We start from the raw sequence: 18,883 nt of genomic DNA on the forward strand, positions 1-18,883 counted from the left end.
AGACAGAATTCTTATCCCGTGCCTTCACTCAGTGTGTTACATACAAATAAACTAACAAACAAACAAAATAAAATCAAGGAAAGAAAAACACCAGGACACAGGGATAGACCGTCAACAAGACAGGCAAACAAAAGAGATGCAAACAAAACAGAAAAAGAACAACAATGGTAACTTATATAACCAGTCTAAACTGAGCTGCATGTTTGCCACAGTGGAACCATTATTTTTTCAAGCAATGCTCAATGCTGCTACTAAAAATCAATAAGAGCAGCCCTTCACTAATAAGCTAGCATCTCAGGTACCAGCTGACATAATCATTAAAAAAATTTAAAAAAATCAAAAAATCCAATATCTATGAAAATATTAAATCAGGAAATCATTCAGCAATATCTTTATTCTAAGCCATCAGTTTTAGGTGCTTTAACGATTCATTTTCCCTTCATTCACATAAAGTTACACCCCCAAAAAGAAATTAAACATGGGTAAAAACACTACATGTAACAACAGTAACACAATGAACACAGTGAAATAAATATTCTATACACAAGCACGAATCGCCCACATAAAAAAACAGATGTAGTATAAGATGCGGTATATGTACAAATGTCATTTACACAGGTTATAGTATACTCAAAAGAAGGATCTGTTGTGTTCCCATCCTTTCGAGCCAACCTCTGTAATCTAAATGCAGGGCTGGCAATGGCCATGAGAATTCCACTTCTATCCAAGAAAGTTAAACACACATTCACACACGCATTCACACACACACACACACACCAAGTGCAAACACTCACACACAAACACACTTGCTCACACACGTGTACACTTACAGTAACATGCACTGGCTGAGCGACAATTATGGTAGTTCTTTTTTCATCTTGGCTTTGCAGATGAACGGGGGGAAAAAAGAAAGAAGAAAAAGCTATCCCACCCGCACAAATACCACACCAACCAAATGATGTTAGAATGAAGCCAAGCAAATGACAAACTAAAAATTGTTATTGCTAATGTTGTTAACAATATACAAAACTTTGTTTCACATTTCAAACAAAAAATAAAAATAAAAACAAGAAAATCACAACCCAAGTTTGTATATATTTATATACATATATATAAAAACAACAACTGTACAGTTTTAAACAACAAAAAGAATCAAGACAGAAGAAAATTCTTTGATTTTGGAGTGATACTTAAACAATACCCTTGATTCATCCCTAGTAACAAATTACCGACTTGTGTCCATGCAAAAAAGGGACAAAAATAAAGGAATAGTCTTACAAGACCAAACACAGTTACCACAAATATGCAACTAAAATCATAATATAAATGATAACTGGAATAACAACTGTATCATTTATAGTCAGACAATTTCTGTACAATCAATCTTTGTGATGCTCCATCTTCGAACTCCCAATTAACAGATAATGACCAGCTGCTTCCATTAAAGAAAAGAAGAAGAAACAAAAAACCTATTCAATTTCACATGTTGGACAAACCATCAAGAAAGAAAGCTGAAAATACAGAGAAAAAGATTAAATCTGAAATGCATTCCCTTTTTTTACTGAGATTACAGACAAGGCATTTAGTGTGCTTCTCTAATGGGTCTGTTTAACTCACTCAGTACGGCCAGTCCTCTCTTCTCCTCTACACAGACCCCTCGGATGTCCAGTGGGTGTCTCAATGATCCAACCTTTAGCTTCCGTCGTCAGAATTGTGGTATTTTTTGTCAACATTCACCTCTTCAGTGTAAGAGCCTTCCGCTTGTAATATTTTGATGGTGGTAATTGGGATGAAACGCTGTTAACGTTGTCTCTTTCGCCGTTCGTATGGAGAGAGTTAAAGGTATAAAAAGGTTAAATATCCCATTGCCTTTTACAGCATTAGAGGCAGTGAATTCATATTCACTGTGTCTATGGTTCAGCACAGGAAGGCAGGGACCAATCCTTTCCTTCCCCGATTTTAACCTTCCCAGGTACCCATTCACAAGTGGGTCCAATAAGGAAAGTCAGCCTTTCCCCAGGACACAACACCAAACTGAAACCTGCCCCCGCTCACCCCCCCCCCCCCCCCCCCCCCCAAACCCTGATCACTGATGGTGAAGAATAAAAAAAGAATGGAAAATATAACAGCTTCCAACTCTTTTAATTAAGATACTTCTTTATATTTGGGTCCAACAGCAACTTGTCCTGTTGCTGAGGGGAACAGTAACACAACACTGTTGCGAGGTGAGTTACATAAGATTCACTTCATGACAACAAATGACAAAGCCTAGAGATGGGACTACAATAAATTGCCAAATTATGCCAATAATTGATTTCCCATACACAATGGGGGACATCCAAATTTATATAATCCGTGCAGCACTCAAAACTCATCCCAAGTATATGCACAGTGAAAAGCAAAACTAAAATATCATCAGGCAAGTAAGCTGCACTGGAATATCATTTTAATGAGGCGCGCCACTTGAAAATGATGCAGAATGCAGAAATATGAATGCATTTATGGTCTACAAATAGGGAGAGTGAGGCAGGTTAAACTGAAGACACAGTAAAACAGAGCAGATTACTCTTTACTTTCTATAAACACTTGAGTTCAGATTAACTCATTTTGGGGGAAGAGTCAATTAAAAGGCTCCGAAGATATACTCCAGTGATGGCTTTTACTGGAAGTATAATTTTGTCTTCCATAAATATTTTTTTCTGTAACTCTGTAACGTCTGCCTTCCACTTCCTGCATGCTTCTAAATGTCTACACTTGATAAACTAGGGATTCATCTTTATTCATTAAAAAAAAAAAAAAAAGAGGTCCTTTTGGTATACTTGTGTAGTGAAGGAGATGTGAAAACAAGTAATGCACACGAGTTTTATTTTTCTTGGATTTTTTTTCTTTATATACTCCTTTAAGTTATCAACCTCAATGTCATTTTTTTTTCTTTGCATATTCTTTAAGTTATTTCCCTCAATTTCATTCCAAATATTGTACTAGACCAAATCTGGGGACATTGTGTCCGTTCAAATTCAATTCTTTACAACTGCAAAGACACGTAAATGAACAAGAGATGCTAAAAGAATACATGACTAGTTTTGACTGTCAGTTGTGCTTTCACTTTTAAAATGAGCAGTTGCTTGAATGACATTTTACACTGAACACCAAATGGTCAGGTTAAAAAAAAAAGAAAAAAAAGTACCAATCTTTCATTTCTTTGGCATTGTCGCTGACGCAAAGATGATTACGGTTGTATATGGAACTGAATGACTTGGTTTGAGAAGACCGTGTTTAAATGAATATTCATCTTAAGTCCCCAGCAGTGGAAAGAGTCATGCAGCTGATAGAAAATTGAACACTGCTTCCTTTAGATCCTAAATGATAAAGATATAAACAGATACAAACATATTAACCAACAATAATATGCACAAAAATTAAAACAATCAGACAACAGAAACAGCACAAAAAATCATAATGCAAGTCTTATTCAAGCACACCTCCATTCATGCACACACACACACACACAAACACATCAAGTGATCAACTGTTACAGAAGTATACACACACACACACACGCGCGCGCGCGCGCGCGCACACACACACACACAGAGTACAGACTCGCATACAGTCCAAGACAAACAAACAGATGAGTTGTACAAAGAAATCAGTTCTGGTGAATGCCCAGTTTTATACCAGAATGACCTCCACTGATGAATTTTCAATGCATTTTCTCTTCCTCTTTGAATTATCCAATTATGAAAACAAATGTTAAGATTCATAACAATGCCCACACAACTGGGATGAAACGTACAAAAAAAAAAAGAAAAAAAAGAGGAAAATATTTAATGATGAAGCAAAAACTTGCGAGATTCTGAAATGTGCAGGCTGCTTTAAAGGAAAAGTCGTGACCTGTCTTATATGATTAAGAATATGCTGTATTAAAATAAACAATAAAACATAACAATGAAAGAACAAAAGTTGAAAACATACATATGATGAAAGTTCAATCTGTCATAATTTCAAGATTATGCTATATATGGAGTCTAAACCGAGTTCCCACTGATTCACATAATGCCTTGTTCTTCAGGACAATGCAGATTTTTTTTTTTTAAAGAAAAGAAAAAAAAGTAAGAAACAATAGCAAGAGCTATACCTGGTAATATAAGGTAAAGACTGTCATTATAACACACACCAAAAAAAAATCGCATAAAAAGCTGTTAGCCTTGATTAACTACAGTACACATATATATGGACAATAAACTGCAGACTGCAGTATACACGCTCAACATTTACCAGGAATGGTGTTTTGCTGTTGATTTACTCTTCCCTTACATTTCCTCCCCCTCCTCTCTCTCTCTCACTCCCCCCCTCTCCATCCCCCCATCCCCACACACACACACTCACTCCTCTGCACTCATACTACTCTACAGGTCTCTCAACCCACACACATAACATCCATGCACATTAATCGTAACTATATAATCTCAAGACTGATTTATTTTCTTCTTTTTTTCAATAAAAGAACTTACAGAGTGTTATCATACACACTATGAAGTCTCCTTTGTTTAAAAGAAAGGAAGGAAGGGAAAAAAAAACTTTTGTGGGAAGATAGATTAAAGAAAAAAAATCTCATACAAAAAAATACAAAAAAAAATCCTTGCCATCCAATGACTGACGCAAAGTACAAAGGATGACACTACAGAGAGACTATCTCTCCCATTTCTTCAGTGAATACACCAGCCTCTCTTCTCTGCCCTATCATCAACAAGTGAAATCAAACTGTAAGCCCAGGCAGCCATGAAGTCCACTGATCTTCAGACTGTTAACAATGTTTCTTTAATCAACAAACACATGTAATTTAAAGCACATACAACAAAACAACAAAAAGCCCTCCCCAAAAGACAAGTATGGAATATTGATGGCGCTTCTGAGGAGGATCCGTACTTGTTCACATGCCCAGGTATCACTGGGACTTCAAAAATTCTATTCATGTAAATTATACTCACATTTTACAACTTACATATCTGGATCTTACATACCAACACACATTTTTAGCAGTACTAAACAAACCTGACAAACATCAAATGCACTGAAAATGGAAAAAAACCTGAAACACACAAAACCAAAGAACAGACACACACACACACACACACACACACACACACACACATAAAACTCACTCCCATGGGATGGCAACCAGGAATAAGCCATTCAAAGGAATCGAGGCAGCAGCTGAATCCTCCACTGATGGTCAACTCCCCACACATAACACTGTTCATCTAGGTCAAGTCAACCAACACAATTAACTCACAAACTATCAACACACACACACACACACACACACACTAACATATAGGTTGACTGAATTTGGGGGCATCACACTGTATGTAACACAATGTAATTCACCCATTTTTTGCAGAATAAAAAAAACAAGAAAAAAAACACAGAGAATGGTTTCAAGCAAATGCCCAGTGATTTGTCCATAATGATCCTGTGAACTCCCACGTCAACGCATTTCAACTTTGGAACAGAAACAAACCAATGGCTGATAACATCATTTCTGCACTCAGAATAAAGTCCATAATAACGTAACCAGTTCCAAGCAATGCACCATTGCTAAGCAAATCGAGTGACAATGACAGGACAAAGAGAGGAATTAATACCTGCACATTATCAAGAAGGCAGAGTTCTAGTGGACAGAGGAGAGAGAAAAAAAATTTCTCCAACATTCAAAACTGCAATCAAACAGCAAGACAGGATCTATGGCCACAATTTGACAGCACGAAGAAAGGTATCTCAATCAACCGGTTGAATTCTAAGCATCTGAACATGTCCATTTCCCACTCCCTGTAATACATCATCAAATGTTTTTATCCACTTCAGACTGGGCCAAGTATGACTTGTGTCACAAAATAAGCTGAGGTTTAAACCAGGTTCATCTTACAAACAACTTGCCCAAAGCACCAACACCAGGCTGTGAAGATCTAGCCCACAAAGCAAACAATGAGCTTCGAGTTCAAATATTGCACAAAAACCTGTTGTGCTTTGTACAAAACCCATCACACTGAGCACAACAGGGGTGAGTCAGACCTTGGTCACAATGCACACATGGACTCTGACAGGTTTACCCTACAAAAATATAAACTGTATTTGAGCTAGGCCTGGTTTGTAGAGCACTTGCTGTATTTTGTGCTTCACCCACAACACAAGATGCTGACTCTGTTCCGAGCTTCCCCCTCCACAGGTTTTGGATCAGGTTTCATGGGGTTGCCACACATACACACATGAGCTCATGCTGTCCCTTGCAGACCAACATATAACAAAGCGTTCAGCTGACATTAGTCGCCAGAGACAGGTACTTAAAGATCTAAGCACACGAGGCATCTACACTATCACTAGAATTAGAGTCAACACACGCGCAAATCAACACCATCATTCTGAAGCATGAAAACGTCAAAATCTTGGAAACTCGGCAAAACCAAACCAACGCAGAGAGCCACAAGCACACAGACAGCTGAGACAATCAAACATCTGGACCTGATATTAAGGGTATGAATATGAGAATGAGCTTTTAGACAGACAGGCAAGAAGATTCAAGCCAAAAGAGACAGCCTTCTAGTCCACTGAGAGGAATATACAGCACAAACAAACAAACAAAAAACAACCCCAGTCCCAGGTCACTCAGCCCAGCGTGCATTCCAGTCCCCATCCATAAAGACATAACAGGCTGATACATATATATAGATATAGATATATATATATATATATATGTACATATACACACACGCTTAGCTAGGGTTTTTTTGCACGCTGGTTCAAGAGGTGAAAGCAATCGCTCAATCAGATAATATCATATTCTACACCTTCAGTATTGTAGATGGCAGCACGGTAACTGTACCTATCTGACAGGCTGCGTTGCACAGGTTTGCTGGGTGAGGGTTTGCTGCTGACAGTGGCTGGCCCCACGAAGGCCCCGTGCACCGTTGCCACAGGAGACCCCTGCAGGGAGGAATTCTCATCATCCTCCCCAATGGCAGTCTCCACCAGCGATGGCTCCAGCTCCATGGGTGACATCACTTTGGCTTGTAGCAGAGTTACATAGATTTTGAACCGTTTCAGCTGCACAAACCAAAGAAAAAGTCAGTATGAACCAATACATACACATGCTTGAGACAGTATGCAGGAAACAAACCAGGCCATACCTACACACTGATAATTTAAGCAGTGAGAATCAGGACTGGGACAGTTCAGAAAGGAAATTTCAAAAACAGCACAAAAAAATCAGTCAGTCCTAAAACAGCCCCCGAACCTCTTTCCCTGCATCTCTTTCATTTTCCACTCTCAATGGATTTCTATCTAGAAGGCCTTTGTGACAATATGGATTTTTAAATTCTAAATGTCATCAATATTCTATCATTACTTTTTTTTTTTTTTTTGGTCACAAGTCAACAGTCAGTTGATGGTTTAAAAAACAAACAAACACACTCATAAGTAGTACATTTTCTTAGATTATTTTTTCAATGTTTGATCCCAAATCAATTTAAATCAAACCCAAATCATATGAACACCACTGTCAACAAGGTCAAGTTGCACTTTACAAATTATTCAATCTTATCATGGTGAGCATTACACCTATACCTTTTTCTGCCTGTCCCTCTCACAACAAACACAATCACAAGCTTGCAAAGGCTGACCTCATATTCGAGGTAGTTTTCTTTTTCAATATAGTTGGATATAGTGGTAGATTTGGACCCTTTTTCAGGAGCAGCAGTTCTGTGTGCCTGCATCTCCTGCTCTAGTTCTGCTATGTGATGTTCATGGCTGCGTAACTGCTCATGCTGCAACACACAATCATCAAACACAGATGCAGAGTAGATTTAATAAAGTGATCACAAATTGCCCATGCTGGCTTGGATATGATGTGTTAAATGTCCTTGAAAAATAACCAGAATGAAACAGGATTTGAAGAGAAATATTCCACATCAACGTTTCAACCTTTGAAATGTGGCAATTAATCGCAGACAACCAAACTTGTGTTTAAACATCATTTTTAACTAAAAATATTTGACAAATCAAATTCACAACACCCAAATCTTACCTTATATGGCCTCAAGACTTTTACCACAGACTATGTTTCTTCAAATGCCAGCAGAGCACTGGAGGAAAACAAGCGCACAACTCCTGTGTCATTTTCTACACGAGTTTGTTGGAACAAAGTTATTGGTGGTATGGACGGATGGCTCTCTGGCTGGCTGGCTGGTTGTATGTCTGTCTCTCTCTCTCTCTAACTGTAATGGGTCTCAAGATTTTTGCCATTAACTCATTTCTTCAAATGCCAGCAGAGCACTGGAGGAAAACAAGCACAGATCAACAACTCCTGTGTTATTTTCTACATGACTTCTGAAAAATGCATCACAAAGTCAGTGGTGGTATGGATGGGTCTCTCTCTCACTCATTCGCTCTCTCTATGTCAGGTATCACTGAACACCAGAAAAGAAAAGCAACAGATGCTCACAATGCCAAGTTTGGTGCAAGCAGATGGCATGAGGGGTCGCTGGAAGCGTGCCTGAGAGCCAACCCCAGAGGGCAGGGGAGGGGCGGAGAGGGTGGCTGCCACAAGGTTGATGGTGTCAATCCATTCTTGCAGTTCCTTCGTGCCCCTGTTTGATTCAACGCTGATACATTTCAGCAAAATCAGCAAAGTGTTTATTTCATGGCTAAGTGACTGCTCACAAAATCTTGTTATTATTCTTTTTTTTTCAGTGATATTCATGAAATCAGGCAATATTATTTTCTCAAGCAAAATGATATTTATGATATCAAGCAACAGCCTTTATCAATGTATCATTCAAATTTCAACAATAACTTTCTAACATACCATTTCAGGCTCACACACTGTATTTCTGAAGCTCAGCAGCTGACAATAAATCTGAAGGTGACAGCATGCAGCTGATCGAAATAAAATCGAAAACAGTCTAATTCATGTGCAAGAATATTCTTTACTGATATGTTTTGATAACAAAAAGTACATGGATAAAGAAATTAACATTGCATTTGGTACTTCAGAGAGAAAAAAAAAAGCAAGTACAGGAAAGCAACATGATTACACCCATTCAAAACATATTCATCATATATCAAATCCTCCTTAAAAATAACAAAGGCCTCTATCATCAACAGTTACCCATGCCCCAACCCCCTTTGAAAATTTGACGAACATTTCAACTAACCATACTTCAGACCTTTCTTCTATTGACAAAAAAAATCAAAAACCAAAAAAACATTTTTTGAAAATAAAAAGGAAAAAATCTACACAGTCTATTTAAAGATTACTGAAACATCTCGCTTTGGTTCTATGAGAAATTCTAAAAACATGCAACTGAAGTGCCCATCTTTGCAAAAGCAATATCTTTCAGGTCAATCAAAATCATTGTCCTTCTTTGCCTTAACGGAATAACCTTCTCAACTCCAAAGGGAAAGATTTCACTGCACAGGTAAAATACAAACTGACCCTGTCTGGAACAGGTACTCGGACCAGTCAGCAGTCTGCAGTCGGAAGACATGCTGTTTCTTGGTGTAGTCGCTCGCCTTGGTGGCCAAGGCATGGTGGATTCGAACCACGTTGTGCGCACTCTCCACAAACTGTCCTTTCTTCACCTGGTGCTCGTCCTTATACTGATACAGTATAAGGTCACGCAGAATGGTGTACACCATCCGCCACCCACGCTTCCCAAAGGGAGCTGGAAACAGCAGGAGATATTCAGTGCGGTGTTAGACATCATGACTGTTTCCTTGACACTACTTAAGCCAAACCTTTTCTATGCGCATTTTTTGTTTTGCTTTGTTTTTGACAAACTGTCTATAAAATGGTGAAATCATATCTCTTTACCAATGTTGCTTATGTTACAGGAAAAGGAAACGAAGACCACTTCCAAAAAGAAAAACAAAAATCCCTCTCTCTACAATGTATTCATCTTTGTTCCAAGCTTGTTCTGTGTCTTTGCTTCTTCAACAGTCAGGGTATAGTTATCAAAATTTTAATAAAAAGTCTTCTTCCCTCTCTAATAAGAGGACAAAACAAAAACAAAAAAAACCATAGCGGCTAGGTCTTTCTGATTATCTATCACCAATTACACATCTTTAATATGTCAGCTAAATTGAAAATCTAAATGACATCTCAGATAAAACAAAATCTTAATTAAAAGAAAAAAGATCTTAAAAATAGATACTTACTTTTTCGCTTGCCTGGCTCCATACAAGATTTGCGCATGACATAACCTTTCTTGTACTCCACGGTCTTGTTAGGGTCCGGAACCTGAGAAACAAAAAACATGTGAAGTTCCAGTGTCAGCCTGTATGAGCCACTTCTACCCTTTGACACACACCGAAACTCTTGTTAACAGAAAAGGTCTATACGCAAAGCAGCTAATGTCCCATTTAAGCTCAAACTGTTTGTTTTCTATTTCATCCACACAATTTAACTCTTGCTCTGTTTTCTCCCTTTTTCATAATTTTACCCACCCAAACTCTTTACCATTGTGCAACCAGATCTGCCTACCCCCTAAAATGTTCTTCAGTAGTTTTCATTCCCACAAATGCCAATTCTCAGTACCCGGTAGTTTGAGGACTTTAGTTCATAAACTGCAGTATATTTTTTCAACTGTGATCAATAAATACCCATTTCTAAGTGTGCTTGTCTCAGCATAAATTAACCACACACACACACACACACACACACACTGCACAACAAGACAGAGAGAATGGGAAGGAGAGAGAATTCAGAATTTCATTGCAAGGCCACCAACCTATATGCAAGAGGTCAAGAACAAAAAATTGACTTGTGTGCCTCAGTCATTTTGTCAGCAGCCATGAGTAAAGGATGTCTCCAAATACTTAGCTTGGAAGTTCTGTCCAGCCTTCTTGAAAGATGAATTAATTTTTCTGCTTTCTTTGTCAATGTCTTCACTATCAGTCTCAAAGATGCACTTCCCAAACAATGTTGCCATCTTCAGTGCCAGAGGTAAATGTTTTTTTGTTTGTTTGTTTGTTTGTTTTTTTAATCTATTTACTTATTTTATTTTCATTATTATTATTATTATTATTTATTTATTTATTTATTTATTTATTTCATTTTTTTTCTCAAGGCCTGACAAAGCGCGTTGGGTTACGCTGCCGGTATATGGATTTGTCCGAACGCAGTGACGCCTCCATGAGCTACTGAAACTGAAACTGATAACTATTATTTTCTATCACACAAAAACGTATTTTAAAACCGTGACCACAGTCCCATACTTTAAAAAAAATTTTTTTAATGTTTTTACTGATTTCTGAAAAAATCTAGAAAAAAATCATAGAGGTAGGCAGGTCTGGTGCAACTCACCAGCCAAGTTAAACTTGCATGAACTCAAGACTTAGAAATGCTAAACCAAGAAATAGGAGTCCTCCCATATGGTAATGGTATAGTTATCATTCACCCAAAGTGTGTGATCAAAGATTAAATAATGTTAATCCTGTGAAGTAAGTCTTCTAAAAACGACAAAGATACACTAAAAAAGTAAATATAATGTTTGTTACAAAATATTCATAAGGATATTACTGTGAAAGTGTGCCACTTAATGCTGAAAAGGCACAAATTTGGCACTGATGCACATGCCAAAAAAACCAAAAAAAAACCCATAGTAACACAAGAATTTATACAACCCTAGGACTGAAGTAAGCAACAAATGTCAGTCTTACATCGAGGAAGGGATTGCCTCCCACTAAATGGACCCCTGTTGCTGCGGACGGAGGTGCAGGCCCTGAAACACCATCCTCTCCCTGTTGAGGGTCTTCTGCTATACTGTCATCTCTGTAACACACCAACACATTGTGCACATGAAAAGGCTGTCAGTCTGTCAGTATCTGTTTTTGCCTAAAAAATTATTAAAAAATAATCTGCGCAAGTGTGTGTGTGTGTGTGTGTGTATGCATGTGAGCTTGGGTCTAATTGTGCGCAGGCCCTGAAACACCATCCTCTCATGCTGAGGATCTTCTGCGATACTATCATCTCTGAAACATAACCTATTGTGCACATGAAAAACCTTTATTTTTTATTTAGTTAAACAGTGGTTTGGGGGTTCTGTGTGAGTGAATGTGTGTGTTGTAGTACTTGATTATAGTGTGTGCGTGTCTGTGCTTTGTAATACTTGTGTATTGTGTGGTGTGCGTGCATGCATATGTGCATGCATGCGTGTATGTGCAGGTGTGACTGTACGTATGTGTGCACATGATCTTGTTAGGTTATCGTAATTTCTGGTTTTTAGGTATTATGTATGCCACAGGTAAAACAAGGGAAAGTGGCATGCCAAAAAAACACTCCTTATGCCACTGTTCAAAACATGGTGTGTAATGGGAATGAAAACACTACTGACCACACTGGTAAGTATCAGAGATTTATCAGCAAATCACATGTTGAATGTAGTGTAATCAGCAAGATGGATGCAAATCATCAGGTTTCAGGTGGATAAATCAAGGGAGACATGATATAAACATGTTTTAAAATTAAGCTGATCTTACAATATACAAAGTATACATGCAGTCTGATGCAAACAGTAAAGGAACACATGACCATGGGCAACGTGGGTGTCCATTTCTAAATGTGTTTTTCTCTTCTGTTCAACATCAACACACAAGATTTAGAAGCTATTAAAGTTATCATGAAATTCTGCATGAACTGATGAAGTAATATGTAAAAAAAAAAAAAAAAAAAAAAAAAAAAAGGGCCAAAACTGAACAGGGAGCTATGTAATGAGACCACTTACACTGCCCACTCAATGGGCTCAGCCTTGATGGACTGGTAGATGGACTTCAGCACTTCCCTGGGGAAGTTTTCTCCATCATTCAGCTCCGAGAGATTCTCAATAAAGTCAGCACAAGTCATTTTCCTCCCAATATTCTGAAATGTCAAACATACTTGTTGATAAAACACAGCCTGTCAACTCAAATCTTGTTCACAGCAACAGTAGCATTCCGTCTGGGTCATTTGCATCACATACCACCATACCATCTGTGCACTATGCCCAAACTATCAGGTCCTTCTCTAAACAGATTTGTCTATTCTGGCATAACTGAAGGATAAATCTTTTTTCATTTATCTTTTTTTTTTTCTTTTTTTTTTTTAAACACTTCCATCTCACGGTTCAATCCAAAATCAATGCGTAATAAACCATCCAGGAAAAAAAATACAACTTTGATGTGACCTTTGACATACTTCATTTTCATCTTCTTCATTTTTAGAATTCATATTCACAAGTATTCACAAGCACGTTCTTCATTTTGAAGACTTTATTTTCAAGATTTTATATTCATATTCTTTATTTTCGGGACTTCTTTTTCATTGACATCCAATAAATTTCTTCAAAGCACAAGAGTGTTAATTTCTTCAAAGCACAAGAGTGTTAATCATAACATATTGGTATAGAGTGATCATACTTTTTTTTTTATCACAGCTACTTTAGTGATTAATAATTTTATAACTGACTTGCAGAAATGTACTGACTGATCTGAAGCATGAAGAGGACATATGTCTGATTATGTTTGGACAGGTCAGGTCATTTGTCCTACTGTTGTCCATGTGGATGTACGCCCCTGTGAATTATACTTTAAAGATTTTATCTCATCAACTTATTCCTTAAGCAGTACCAAGTAAAAACAATATGCACACGGGGAGGTCACATACCTGGCCATGAAGATCTGTATTCAGCAACATTATTGCACATGTTAGAGTATGACAGGCATCTGTAACAAAAATAAACAAGTACTCTGATTAGCCAGAACAAATAAACAAATATCAAACTTCAAAGATCTCATAATCCACATCAGCATCTCATGAGTATTTCCAAATATATCCAGCATACACTTCCCATGAAATTAGCTACAGTATAATAAGAATATTGTTGTCAGCAGTCAGTTAAAAATTGCTCATCAACAAACAAACAAAAAATCCCACTCTCAATGAACCACAATGATGAAATGGTTAGCATCAGTGAATGCGGGGACATGGGTTTGAGCCCCATCAAGTGGGTTTTTCAGACCATGGCCTGCTCCTACAAAGATCTGAGTGTGCTGTGAGCTAAAACTGGAAGGCTGGGACCAAAAAGTCAAGGGTCATTGAATTCATCAAAACATCTCTGGGTTGTTGCTCTAATTTCATGACCAGAACTGCATATGATGTCTGTACAGTGCCTCTAGGGCCTGATTGATACTAGGACATATGCGAGGAAGCGTAAAGACAGTCTTGTCAAGTAGTCTTATAGTCAAACAGGTCTACATGAATCCCCACAGCACCAATCATCAAATATAGAAAACATTATGGAACACCAAACTAAAAATGTAACAAAATCTCACTCAAAGAAATAATGCATATGGCAGCTGCAGACCATCCAAAACAAAAGAACTGAAACAGTAAATATTTCCTGGCACTGCTGAAGTAAAAGAAACAATTTTTACTGCTTTACCAGCTTAAAATCTGTCACACCATTCTCTCAGTAGACACAAATTCCATACCAAAGATGAACATCTGTCACCACTCACAATAGTAAAGTTCCTCTCTGTACAGGAATACCAGCTATTCTAATATTCACTATTCAGAATACAAAAAATTATGAATGTTGAGGATCAAACTAAAATTATATCATCTCAGCTTCAACTTCTAATTTTGTCTTTCTTTCTCACAGATATAGTGCATAAGGCACAAAAAGATACTTGTAAAAAAGTTGTATAGTTTGTAAATAAAAAACAAAACAAAAAAAAACCCACCTGATTTTCAAATTCTGAACATTATTATTTGGACACTATTTAAATTTTACGTTCACTCGTTCACTCACTCCAAAACCTATTCATACATGCAGAGACTGACAGAGATGACAATACCATCCTTACCCTCAGAATTAAATGCTCCTGGATTACATTCCATGTAGTGGCGAGAGAAATGAGCAAGGACTCGTTCACGCTCCTGCGTTTCCCCAGTGAGGCAAAACTGGTGGAGAAACTTCCGGAGTGCTTGATCAAGACTATCTCCCCGGAACTCAAAGAATTTGAGGTATTCTTCAGCCACCAAGTTACTGAAGTCATTCCTGAAGGGAACAAAACTTTCCACATTGTACTGTCAAAACTTCTGTGTGTTATATATACATTTTTACCATCTCATTTTGTACACACACACAAACATACAGTCACACAGACACACACGTGTATACTTGATACTAGAGACCATCACTATCAAAAAACACAAATAATCTAACACTTTAACAGCTTGAACATTTTCTAAGTTTGTACACGTATGAATACAGATTCACTATCATTACCCATACACACAAAAGATTTAAGTTTTTTTTAACAGTTTGAATCTTTTCTAAGTTTATCAATCAATGAAGAAATTCATAGAAAAAAACCAAAGAAAAACACAGCCTGATCAACAGGAAGTGTATAATGAGAAAGTTTTACTAATTCAAATATTTCCTGAACAAAAATTAATTAATACATGTTTACATGTACCTTTAAGTTTAAACCACCATGCACAATAAACTATGTCAATTATTTTACAAAAATAAATAAATAAAAATTTTTTAAAAATTAAAAAAAAACCCATAATTATTTCAACCAATTTAAAGATATTGCTTTAAAAAAAATTGTATGCAACTTGGTGCTTACAAAAAACTTAAGTGAGATCTTCCTTCAATTCCTTACTTGATCTATACATGTGTACAATTTATATTTCAACATAAGAAGTTTTCCTTCTCTTATCAGTCACACTAAACAATTACAAGTACAATTTACATCTTGATTATCATTTTACAAAACGCTTCTGAATTTCACATTATTTTATGCAGCTTCTTCAACAGAAAACTAAAAAGTCAGAATAAAAGAAAATGAATATAATCTTCTAGACTTTTTTTTTTTTTTTTTTAAATCAACTCACTTTTTACACAAATGTCGTGAAACATCTGACTTGCGAAAGCCTTCCAAATGAAAGAGTCTTTTGGCGAGACGGGCGGCTGAAGGCTGATCCACACCTTTGGATGGCTGATGGTAGAGACTCTCTGCATCAGAGTCGTCACTGCGCATACTGAGCTGCATGATATCAGTGTCATGATCACCATTATCACTGCTGTGGTTTCGGTCGTTCCGGGGGCTGAAACCTGCACCGACTTGCTCGAAACTGCCTGGCTCACCGTTCACTCTATCCTGGCCATCCAGTTTATGGGTCAGTTTAGTGGGTTTGGAGTCGTGTAAGCTGATAAAACTGGGAATGAACTCACGGTCCCCCCTGTCCCCTCCCACCCCAGTGTCTGTCACAGCCTTCTCTGGAGAGCTGTGCAAGCTGCGTGCCTGCTGGATCACTTCACTCACTTTCTCATTCGAGGAGTCCGAGTTACTGTCCGGGTAAGTGAGGGTGTCCAGTGAGTAAGCCATGTTGTCATCAATGTCAATGGGCACCAATGACAGACCTGCCTCAGTCTGTAAATAGTTCTCATGGCTCTTGCTGGTGCGCACAAGTGGGCGGTTGCCCGTTTCTGACTTGGACATTTCTCGGACTATCTTCTCCTCACTCATGCTGGTGGTCATCACTCTTTGGAGGGAATCATCATCAGCAGTTTTGGTGTCGGCAGTGTCTGAGTCCGAACCGTTGCTGTCTTGCAGCACACCGCTGTCCCCAGAGCTTGGGGCTTCATGTAACGTGTTGTCAGCACTGTTGTTCTCACTGCCTGGCAAGGATGATCCCAGCTTCCCAAGTGTCTCTAGTGCAGCATCCAGCCGTGAAGTGTCTGCTGTCAAGGTTGGGGTTCCAGGGGAGTAGCTCTCACTGCTGCTTGCCTTGGCAGTGTCCATGAACTCCCCTGAGGAGGATGACTGAGACATATCAGACAGTTCTTCAAAGCTGGCCACAGGTGCCCTTGCAACTGGAGTCACGAGCTTGGCACTGTTCTCTGTGCTAACATTCTGTGTCATTCGCTTTGGGGCAGACATGTGTGGTGAGTTTTCTGCTGAGTAAGCTCTCTCCTTTGGAGAACCTCTGCCACCACTATCACACATGTCCTTTCGCTTGAGGCTAGGAGATGATGAGTCCTCCGGGCCCCGCGTCTTCTGATGCGGAGGGGTGGTGCGAATGATCATGTCCCCTGTCATGAGGAAGGTCTCAAACCCTTTACCTTTGCTGGTTGGCGGAGAGGCAATTGGAGACTTGGCAGCATCAGAAACTACTCCATTCTCACCAGCAGCATACAGCTTGGTGTCCTGATGCTTGCTCACCACATTGGCATTGTCGCTGACTTCCCTTACAGCATAGCAGCTGGAAATTGTGGGTGCAGCATGTGGAGACCGGACAGGGACAGGGATTCTGGAGGGGCCGGGAGTGGTTTTGCTAGCCATAGTCTAATGCTCTTCTCTTTCACTGAGCATTAGAGGTCAGTCCCTCTTAGTCATCAATGCATCATCTGGAACAGAAACATGTGATAAATATAACAAAAACAAATCAAAAACATATGACTCACACATACACACACGTTTTAGTGTACTGTAATCATGACAATCTACACAGCAGTATTTTGTGTTTCCTTATGCTGTTACAGGCTCCACTCTCCCAACCCTTCCTTTATCTTTCACTCAAAAAAAAACACACAAGTTTTGTATTTGTTCATAACAGCTGTCATGCTTATTTTCCTTCCTTGCATATACACCACTAAACAGTCATTGGCACAGCTGTGTGTGGCTGATATAGTTGTAAATATCTGTTGTTGATGCAAAGCCAGCGTCAAATGTACAGGAGCACACATGTGCACAAACATGTTCTTCAGAGTACATCCACACAATGATACAGGTAATACACAACAGCAAAGTTATATGAGCTTCAAAAAATTTTTTTTTAAACTCATAATGAGAATGGCCCAATAACTCATCATATTGCTCATTCCTGTACACATATATGCAGATTAATAAACACACACACATGTACACAACAGAGATTGAAACAAACTAATCATAGGAATTTTGGGGTCATACACCCACTGACATTTTGCATGTCTTTTAACTTAACCTAAAAGTAGTAATAGAACAGCTATGTAGTTTCTAACTTGGTCTTCCATTCAGGTCAAAATAATACAAAGAGTATTCTTGTAGATTTATGGATGTGGGTTGTCTCTTTTCAACTTTTGATCTTAAAAAGTTGTGATTTTGATTAATGGTGGTGCACTATTAAAATCTTTGAGAGTATTGTACTATACATACATTTAAATTTTTTTTTGGAAATGACAACACTTTTTCTTTTAAATGAACTGTTCTGCAAAAAGTGGAGGTCATACTCATAGCATAGACTACCCAATAGCATGCAATTGTGAACAGCAACTTCTCACATTTTCAACCCGAGACACAGGTTTGTACACAGATACTACACTGCCTGTCAAGCTGTGTTTGAAAGTCATAACAAAAAAGTTTGGGTTTTAAAATCTGCCTTCTGTTGTTGTTGCTGTTGTGTTCATTTGTTTTTGGAGGAGTGGTAGTGTTGGATGTTAAATCACAATTTATTAGTTTTAAAGCTACCACTACTAATAATAATAGTATCATTTTATGGACTAAAACATTAATAATCCACTAAGTTTGAAACTGAATTCAAGGGTGACAATCACTAAGATTACTTTGTTGAATTTCACAAAACATTGAACATCGTTATTTAACCATGACAAAGGTTCAAGGTCACAATAAGAATATTCAAGATCACAATGATAAACAATTTTAACTATTTAACAATAATAATCTAAAATAAAATTATGACAAAAGGTTTTTACTTCTTGTGAAATCATTTGACTGATACTGATATCAACGGAACTTGATGCAAAAATTTTAATGTAAAAACCTGCTATGCCTA

At 38.0% G+C, this 18,883-nt stretch overlaps 1 protein-coding gene across 5 annotated transcripts in view; it reads right to left on the reverse strand.

The window, feature by feature from the left end:
* The window catches only part of LOC143288746 (uncharacterized), a 46,291-nt gene that overhangs the window by 23,183 nt on the left and 4,225 nt on the right, over positions 1–18,883 (reverse strand). For 4 of the 5 annotated variants that reach the window (XM_076597401.1, XM_076597389.1, XM_076597375.1 and 1 more), the window contains exons 2-11: positions 15,941–17,456; positions 14,902–15,095; positions 13,700–13,758; positions 12,783–12,916; positions 11,719–11,830; positions 10,216–10,297; positions 9,494–9,722; positions 8,501–8,660; positions 7,680–7,823; positions 6,884–7,104 (exon numbers count right to left, since the gene is read on the reverse strand). In XM_076597401.1, the coding sequence (XP_076453516.1) occupies positions 6,884–7,104; positions 7,680–7,823; positions 8,501–8,660; positions 9,494–9,722; positions 10,216–10,297; positions 11,719–11,830; positions 12,783–12,916; positions 13,700–13,758; positions 14,902–15,095; positions 15,941–17,391 (2,786 nt within the window). In that variant the 5' untranslated portion in view covers positions 17,392–17,456. The remainder of the gene's footprint in view (positions 1–6,883; positions 7,105–7,679; positions 7,824–8,500; positions 8,661–9,493; positions 9,723–10,215; positions 10,298–11,718; positions 11,831–12,782; positions 12,917–13,699; positions 13,759–14,901; positions 15,096–15,940; positions 17,457–18,883) is intronic. The other variant, XM_076597381.1, reaches the window with a different exon arrangement.

Source organism: Babylonia areolata, chromosome 1 (assembly GCF_041734735.1).
Source record: "Babylonia areolata isolate BAREFJ2019XMU chromosome 1, ASM4173473v1, whole genome shotgun sequence".
Lineage (NCBI taxonomy): Eukaryota > Metazoa > Mollusca > Gastropoda > Neogastropoda > Buccinidae > Babylonia > Babylonia areolata.